Below are 9,736 nucleotides of genomic sequence, written 5' to 3' on the forward strand. Positions count from 1 at the left end.
GAGGAACACCAACTTTACAATTTACAGGACAAACCATTCACTGAGACAAACTAATATCTTTCCGACGCATAAGATCTAAACCAGGCCAGAACTGGTCCTTGTAGACCAATTTGCGTTTCCAATCTCTCCAAAAGAATGTGGTGATCGACGGTATCAAAAGCAGCACTAAGGTCTAGGTGCACGAGGACAGATGCAGAGCCTCGGTCCGACGGCATTAAAAGGTAATTTACTACCTTCACAAGTGCAGTCTCAGTGCTATGATGGGGTCTAAAACCAGACTGAATCATTTCGTATACATTGTTTGTCTTCAGGAAGGCAGTGAGTTGCTGCGCAATAGCTTTTTCTAAAAATGTTGAGAGGAATGGAAGATTCGATATAGGCCGATAGTTTTTATATTTTCTGGGTCAAGGTTTGGCTTTTTCAAGAGAGGCTTTATTACTGCCACTTTTAGTGAGTTTGGTACACATCCGGTGGATAGAGAGCCGTTTATTATGTTCAACATAGGAGGACCAAGCACAGGAAGCTGTAACGGGATTCTTCCGTTGAAGGAGAGGCGAACCAAAATGCAGCGTGGTGATAATTCATGGGTCTTTAATAAAGAAACTATACATGAATAAACTACAAAAACAAGAAACGTGAAAACCCGAAACAGTCCTGTGTGGTACAAATACTGACACAGGAGACAGGAACAATCACCCACGAACCACTCAAAGAATATGGCTGCCTAAATATGGTTCCCAATCAGAGACAACGATAAACACCTGCCTCTGATTGAGAACCACTCCAGGCAGCCATAGACTAATCTAGACAACCCCACTAACCACTATCCCATAACCTACAACAAACCCCTAGACAAAACACACCACATAAAATAACCCATGTCACACCCTGGCCTGATCAAAATAATAAAGAAAACACAAAATACTAAGACAGGGCGTGACAGAAGCAGCTCTTTCAGTAGTTGGAATAGGGTCCAGTATGCAACTTGAAGGTTTAGAGGCCAAGATTATTTTCATCATTGTGACAAGCGATATAGTACTAAAACATTTGAGTGTCTCTCTTGATCCTAGGTCCTGGCAGAGTTGTGCAGACTCAGGACAACTGAGCTTTGGAGGAATACGCAGATTTAAAAGAGGAGTCTGTAATTTGCTTTCTAATGCTCATGATCTTTTCCTCAAAGAAGTTCATGAATTTATTACTGCTGAAATGAAAGCCATCTTCACTTGAGGCATGCTGCTTTTTAGTTAGCTTTGCAACAGTATCAAAAATACGTTTAGGATTGTTCTTATTTTCCTCAATTAAGTTGGAAAAATAGGATGATCGAGCAGCAGTGAGGGCTCTTCGATACTGCACGGTACTGTCTTTCCAAGCTAGTCGGAAGACTTCCAGTTTTGTGTGGCGCCATTGCCATTCCAATTTTCTGGAAGCTTGCTTCAGAGCTCGGGCATTTTCTCTATACCAGGAAGCTAGTTTCTTATGACAAATGCTTTTAGTTTTTAGGGGTGCAACTGCATCTAGGGTATTGCGCAAGGTTAAATTGAGTTCCTCAGTTAGGTGGTTAACTGATTTTTGTCCTCTGAAGTCCTTGGGTAGGCAGAGGGAGTCTGGAAGGGCATCAAGGAATCTTTGTGTTGTCTGAGAATTCATTGCACGACTTTTGATGCTCCTTGGTTGGGGTCTGAGCAGATTATTTGTTGCGATTGCTAATTTAATAAAATGGTGGTCCGATAGTCCAGGATTATGAAGAAAAACATTAAGATCCACAACATTTATTCCATGGGACAAAACTAGGTCCAGAGTATGACTGTGACAGTAAGTAGGTCCAGAGACATGGTGGACAAAACCCACTGAGTCGATAATGGTCCGAAAGTCTTTTGGAGTGGGTCTGTGGACTTTTCCATGTGAATATTAAAATCACCAAAACTTATATTATCTGCTATGACTACAAGGTCTGATAGGAATTCAGGGAGCTCAGTGAGGAACGCTGTATATGGCTCAGGAGGCCTGTAGCTTTAAAAAAGTGATTGAGTAGGCTGCATAGATTTCATGACTAGAAGCTCAAAAGATGAAACGTCTTTTTTTTTTTGTAAATTGAAATTTGCCATCGTAAATGTTAGCAACACCTCCGCCTTTGCGGGATGCACGGGGGATATGGTCACTAGTGTAACCAGGAGGTGAGGCCTCATTTAACACAGTAAATTCATCAGCCTTAAGCCATGTTTCAGTCAGGCCAATCACGTCAAGATTTTGATCAGTGATTAGTTCATTGACTATAACTGCCTTTGAAGTGAGGGATCTAACATTAAGTAGCCCCATTTTGAGATGTGAGGTATCATGATCTCTTTCAATAATGGCAGGAATGGAGGAGGTCTTTATTCTAGTGAGATTGCTAAGGCAAACACCGCCATGTTTAATTTTGCCCAGCCTAGGTTGAGGCACAGACACGGTCTCAATGGGGATAGCTGAGGTGGTTACACTGACTGTGCTAGTTGCAGACTCCACTATGCTGGCAGGCTGGCTAACAGCCTGCTGCCTGGCCTGCACCCTATTTCATTGTGGAGCTAGAGGAGTTAGAGCCCTGTCTATGTTCGTAGATAAGATGAGAGCACCCCTCCAGCCAGAATGGAGTCCGTCACTCTCAGCATGTCAGGCTTGGTCCTAGCTAATTTACACACTGAAACTATGTTGCGCTTGGTGACCTCTGACTGTTTCATCCTAACATCGTTGGTGCCGACGTGGATAACAATATCTCTCACTTCCCCCCAACCTCCAGCCCACCGCTAGTACAACTGAAACAAAAGATAGATCAATTAATTATGGGGACATCTCAACCTTGAGCTTGACTTGGTAGAATGGTCACCATATTCTTTACATCTATCCCATTTCAAGGTCAATCTCAATCAAATTATAATGTATTGGTCACATACACATGGTTAGCATATGTTATTGTTAGTGTAGCAAAATGCTTCTATTTCTGACAGTGCAGCAATATCTAACAAGTTATCTAACAATTCCACAACAACTACCTAATACACATACATCTAAGTAAAGGATTGGAATAAGAATATATACATATAAAAATATATAGAGGAAAAATAAGCAATCTCCACAAGTATATAGGGAGTTTGGTGGTAGGAGAAAGGTGCTAGCTAGGGTGCAGGGGCTAGTTGGAGGGGCTGTACTGAAGAGGCTAAGGGGTGACTAATGCACCCATCTCTATGGTTTCACCAAATTATCAATTTCAGTGTCAGTTTCACCAAATGATTACAGCCCAAAACAGACTTGCTTTTTTTATTGTCAGCTTATCATGTCTTAAAACAAGGACATATGAAGTTTATCAGTGTTTTTGTTAAGGCAGTGGAAACCCATGTTCAAACAAGTGATTGAGGCTGATTGAGTTTTGCTGCGGAATGGGAAAGTCCTAGAGATATGAGTGAGATAGGAGTGGTCGTTGAGAGTATAAAAGGGTTCAGCAGCCCATGGAGCAATGTACACAGCAACCATGGGCAAACTACTCATCTGCGTTGGTAAGTGGAATTTATTTTGGCTTACTTAGCATATAACTGTATTATTGGTCTATCTTTCTTTCAAACCTTTCATTTACATTTTAATTGTATTGAAAATTAGCAACATTCAGACATACTATGCTCTATGCTAAGGCTTTGGCTCCCTGTGGAGAGAATTGGCCACTGACGAATGTCCTCTAGCTATGCATTTTGTCTATGCTACTGTGTTCAATGTCTGTTTCTAAGGACTGAGGTTGCCAGCACCATGACCCATCTATATTCATGTCTGAGGGGAAGAACTGCACTTTATATCATGATCATTACAGTTCTGAATTATGTTGACTTTTTAAAAAGTTTAATGTAACATAAAAACTTTCCCTTTTTCCTTCTCCTTTCTTTACTTCTGTCTCTCTCGCTTTCTCTCACCATTCTTCTTTTCTCCCTCTCTAGGACTGGCTCTCCTGCTGCATGCACAGCTAGGTAAGTTTTAAGTACATTTAATTTACATTTAGCCAGCAGCTAGGTAAGAGAACAATAACTCAACTTAGAGAGCATGACAACCATGACTCTAAAACTCCAAACTCTAACATTACTACTACCCTTCCATAGGATCCTCCTACATCCTATCCTGTTATTTCACTAACTGGGGCCAGTACCGGCCAGGAGCAGGCAAGTATTTCCCCACCAACGTGGACCCCTGTCTCTGTGACCATCTGATCTATGCCTTTGCCGGCATGGCCAACAACGAGATCAAGACCTACGAATGGGACGATGAGAAACTCTACGGACAGTTCCAAGCACTCAAGAACCAGTGAGAGAGAGACACACACATGCACAAACACTCACACACAAACACACACTCAAGCAGGCATGCACACATGCACATACGCATGCATGCATGCAGGCACGCACACACACAGACAAATGCAGGCAAAGACTTTCTCATTCAGGCATGTACACACCACAGGAGGTTCTTGGCACCTTAAGTGTGGAGGACGGGCTCGTGGTAAGGGCTGGAGCAGAATTAGTGGAATGGTATCAAATATGTGAAACACATTGTTTCTATGTGTTTGATGCCATTCCATTTCCACCATCCCAGACATTTTTATGAGCTTTCTTCCCCTCAGCAGCCTCCCGTGGTGCACACATGCACGCCTAAGCCAGTAATAACCCTAAGTCTTGTATTTGGTAACAGGAACAGCAACCTGAAGACTCTGCTGGCCATTGGAGGATGGAATTTTGGCACTCAGCCGTAAGTGGAGATGCATATAAACATGCAAGTGCATACACACATTTACACACACACCCTGTGTCTGAGCTGTGTGTGTGTGTACCCAGGTTCACAGCAATGGTGTCCAGTGCAGCCAACCGCCAGACATTCATCAGCAGCGTTATCAAGTTCCTGAGACAGTACCAGTTTGACGGCCTGGACATTGACTGGGAGTATCCCGGATCCAGAGGCTCCCCACCCGCAGACAAGGCCAGATTCACCACCTTGCTGCAGGTTAGACTCAAACACCCATATACATACACACACACACACACACACACACACACACACACACACACACACGAATGAACAAACACATGAATAAACACCCACACACGCAGATTAACAATCACACATACAGACACACACACACGCACAAAATAGCTCATGCACACACAAATGAACACACAGACAAGAATGAATGCTTGAACACCCTCATGAACACAAACATCCCTCTGTGCACTGTCTCCCTCTAGGAGCTGATGGCTGCCTTTGAGGCTGAAGGAAAGAACACCAACCGTCCTCGTCTGATGCTGACTGCAGCTGTTTCTGCCGGAAAGGGAACCATCGACTCCGGATACCAGATCGCCGAGATTGGATCGTCAGTACATACACACTGGATCTCATTCATACATTATTTCTTAGGAAAAATGTGTACATTAAAACATGCATGATCTATCAAATACCTCTTGGCATATTGGAAACTCTCTTTCTCCCTCTCTTTCTCTCCCTCTTCCTCTCAGGGTTTTGGACTATCTGCATGTGATGACCTATGACTTTCATGGATCTTGGGAACACAACACTGGAGAAAACAGCCCTCTCTACAGAGGACCAGCTGATCAGGGAGATTACATCTACTTCGATGTGGTGAGTCTCTCTCTCCGTGCCCATTTCTTCCTCTCTCTCTTCCTCGGCTCATTTATCTCTTCCTGCCTATTTAGTTTTGAGCTGAGAATGAGTTCCACATTTCTTAATAATTATTCTCTCTCCAGTGTTCTCACTACCACATACTGTGTGTGTTCTCAGGACTATGCTATGAAGTACTGGAAGAGCAGTGGTGCCCCCGCTGAGAAGCTCCTGGTTGGATTCCCCACCTACGGCCACACCTTCCAGCTGGCCAGTGGCTCTAACACTGGAGTAGGCGCTCCCGCCAATGGCCCCGGCCCGGCCGGACCATTCACCAGACAGTCTGGCTTCCTGGCCTACTACGAGGTAATTGACACAGGATTAAGATAGGTCTGAAATTACACCCTATTCCAATCCCTACACAATGCACTTCTTGTGTGCTCTTGTCAAATGTATTGTCCTGGGGAACAGGGTGTCATTTTGGACGCAAACCCCGTGTATGTTTTTGAGTGATTACATCTGCAGCTTCCTGAATCATGCAACTTCCAACCCTAACGTGTGTTTGTGTGTCATTAGATCTGCACCTTACTGAAGCAGGGAGCTACCCAGGCCTGGGACTCTGCCCAGATGGTGCCCTACGCCTACACCCAGCAGAACATCTGGGTTGGATATGACAATGTCAAGAGTTTCCAGAACAAGGTCTGTGTTTGTGGGGGTGTTTGTCTGTTGGAGGAAAGATATAACTAGGGGGTAATGGCGTAGCATCCTACTCTGTTACAATAAGCCTAATAATATATGGAATTTTTTTTGGAAGCTTTTTTCTTCGTGATTTACAGTAGTGAGTGCATACATTTTGTTATGGGTGACCCCAGCCAGAATCGAATCCACCATCCTGTCATTGCAAGATCCATTCCCTACCAACTGAGCAACATAGGGCAAATGATGAAGTTCTATCACCTATACATATTTATCCAATTTCACCCACGTTAAGTAAACCCTCCTCTCCCCTCTCTGTCTCCCTTACAGATCGAGTGGCTGAAGAACACTGGCTTCGGAGGAGCCATGGTGTGGAGTCTGGATCTGGATGACTTCTCTGGAACCTTCTGTGGACAGGGCAGATACCCACTGATCAACACCCTCAAGTCTGGACTGGGAACCGGAGCCGGTGAGTGACACAGACACATGCATGCCTGCATGCACACACAAACATTCAACAGCAATCCTCTCCATCACTCTCTCAAATAGTAGTAGAAATGTAGTTGAAATTATCTCAAATGATCTCAACCCCCTTCCCCCACTCCTATGTCCTCCATCTCTCCCAGGTTGTGCCGCCCGTACGGTCCCCATCGCCCCAGTGACCCCTACCCAGCACCCACTTAACCCCCCACAGCCCGGTGGTCAAGGTGGCAGCAGCAGCGGTGGCAGCAGTGGCGGTGGCAGTAGTAGCAGCGGATCTGGCTTCTGCGCCGGGAAGGCTGACGGAATATACCCTGACCCCACCAATTCCAACCACTTCTACAATTGTAGCCAGGGCAAGACCTACGACCAGCAGTGTGCTGCCGGCCTGGTGTTTGACGCCAGCTGCAAGTGCTGCAACTGGGCCTAAGAAACCAGAATTCCCCTTATTAATGAAGGAGCTGGGTCTAAAGGTTATGTGGTTGTTAGGGCCACTGTTGTCATGTCCTATTCTAACATCAGCTCCATTTAACATGTCAAATCCACTCTAATAAACTCCCAACATATGAATGCATCCTGCTCTCTCAGAAATTGTATTTATTCCGCTCTGTGTGGGTTTGAGGTCAACTTCATTGCACTTTGAGCAGAATCACCTTGAATCCCACATAGCTAGTCATTATCTGAACAAGATTAGCAATTCTGCTCCTCGCCGTTCTCAAACTGATTCCCTCAAACACCTTTTGTCAGTTTAGTTTTTATACAATTCATTCCATCACAGAGAATCTCAGTAAAATATAAGTCCTTTACTGCAGTCAAACTTTACCAGGCTGACAGACACGGTATAAAGCACGCAGAGCTTAGACTGACTCATCATTAACATGACATAATGATAGGCTCACCATTTGTCTTTTTAACTACCATTTCATCCAAATTCAAAAATACAAGACACACATTTCAAAACTGTTCTTTTTGAAATGCTGAAAAGAAAGAATATATAGTAAATGTTATTTTCTTTACAGAATTTGAATATAACTTGACATGCACATTGTTTTATTTCAAATCAAATCAAACTCTTGGTCACATGCGCCGAATACAACAGCTGTAGGTAGACCTTACAGTGAAATGCTAATTTACAAGCCCTTAATAACCAGTTAGAGCTAGGCAGAATACTGCCCCCTTTGGAGGAATTGCGTGCCCATAGTAAACAGAAACAAAATCTGTCCAAAATTGCTAATATATGCATATAATAATTATTATTGAATAGAAAACACTCTAAAGCTTCTAAAACCGTTCAAATTATGTCTGTATGTAAAGCAGAACTCACAGGGCAGCCATTCTCCCAAACACTCTCTGTCAGCAGTAAAGTTGGGCCAACTTTGACGTCATCGCCCCCACCCTTCCCAACCAGCTACGGATCTGGGAACAGTTTCTATGTCTTCAGCGCGATGTCTCCTTTCAATGGGGCGTTTCATTGTGAAAACTGCGCGCTCTCTCACCCTTTGGCGGGCTAAAACATTCGGGTCACGCGAAAATACATGCACTCTCATGCGCATGTCGCGTCTGGAGATCCCTTTGTTCCAGGAATCATTACACGATGTGAGTTTGTCTGTTCGAGTGAGAATTGTTTTGCACGTTTTGAACATCCTAAAGCTTGATTCTGCACTTAGTTTGACCAGTTTAGTCGACATATAATATGTAATTTTGAAGTTTTGATGCGCAACTCCTCGAATTTTGGCTGCATTTCAGCCGGAATTTGTCGCGTTTGATAACCCAAAGACGCAGACTTGAAAGCCAAACGCTGTTTTTGGTAAGTATGACTCCTTGCACGACTTCTGATCGAAGACCATCAAAGGTAAGGGAATATTTATGTGGTAATTTTGTGTTTCTGTTGACTCCAACATAGCGGAGAAATATTGCTAATGTCTGAGCGCCGTCTCAGATTATTGCCTAGTGAACGAATTCTGTAACGTTAAAAATAAATGTAACACAGCGGTTGCATTAAGAAGCAGTGTATCTTTCTAACTATATGTAGAACATGTATATTTAGTCAAAGTTTATGATGTGTATTGCTGTTATCTGGTGGAGTTATCATAATTTCTCCGGACATTTTAGTAGCATTTTTTGAACATGTCGTCATTGTAAACAGAGATTTATGGATATAAATGGCATATTATTGAAAAAAACATAAATGTACCGTGTAACATGTCCTATTACTGTCATCTGATGAAGATTTTCAAAAGGTTAGTGAATTATTTTTCTTTTAATCCTGCGTTTGTGATTACATCTTTTGTTCGACAAAATGGCTATTTAAATTAGCTGTGTCTTTGGTGGTGGTTTGACATAAATATGTGCTATGTTTTCGCCGCAAAACATTTTAGAAATCTGACTTGCTGGGTAGATGAACAAGGTGTTTATCTTTCATTTGAGCTATTGGACTTGTTCATGTGTGGAGGTTAAATATTTCTAAGAATATTTTTGCATTCTGTGCGCCACTGTTTCAGTTGAGGGGGGGGGGGGGGCTCCTTGGGGAACCTGTACCGTTAACACGTTTTAACCAACAATGCAGTTCAAGAAAGAGTGAAGAAAAGCTTGACCCCAGTGATGTACTGGGATGTACGCACTACCCTCAGTAGCGCGTTACGGTCAAATGCCGAGCAGTTGCCATACCAGGCAGTGATGCAACCGGTCAAGATGCTCTTGATGGTGCAGCTGTAGAACTTTTTGAGGATCAGGGGACCTATTCCAAATCTTTTCAGTCTCCTGAGGGGGAAAATGTGTTGTCGCTCCCTCTTCATGACTGTCTTGGACCATGATAGTTCGTTGGTGATGTGGACACCAAGAAACTTGAAACTCTCAACCCGCTCCACTACAGCCCCATCAATGTTAATGGGGGCCTGTTCGGTCTGCCTTTTCCTGTAGTCCATGATCAGCTCCTTTG

The 9,736-nt window shown here is 43.5% G+C and overlaps 1 protein-coding gene across 1 annotated transcript; it reads left to right on the forward strand.

The window, feature by feature from the left end:
• The first annotated feature begins 3,451 nt into the window (after nucleotides 1-3,451).
• LOC115142946 (acidic mammalian chitinase-like) lies at nucleotides 3,452-7,372 on the forward strand. Its single transcript, XM_065001744.1, has 11 exons — nucleotides 3,452-3,527; nucleotides 3,957-3,986; nucleotides 4,116-4,317; nucleotides 4,702-4,758; nucleotides 4,845-5,010; nucleotides 5,253-5,377; nucleotides 5,520-5,643; nucleotides 5,803-5,988; nucleotides 6,199-6,321; nucleotides 6,649-6,787; nucleotides 6,945-7,372. Exons 1-11 carry the CDS (start codon nucleotides 3,488-3,490, stop codon nucleotides 7,226-7,228), a joined length of 1,476 nt encoding a protein of 491 aa, XP_064857816.1. The 5' UTR covers nucleotides 3,452-3,487; the 3' UTR covers nucleotides 7,229-7,372.
• Nucleotides 7,373-9,736: the final 2,364 nt, after the last annotated feature.

Source organism: Oncorhynchus nerka, linkage group LG15, assembly GCF_034236695.1.
Source record: "Oncorhynchus nerka isolate Pitt River linkage group LG15, Oner_Uvic_2.0, whole genome shotgun sequence".
In the NCBI taxonomy this organism is placed as follows: Eukaryota; Metazoa; Chordata; class Actinopteri; order Salmoniformes; family Salmonidae; genus Oncorhynchus; species Oncorhynchus nerka.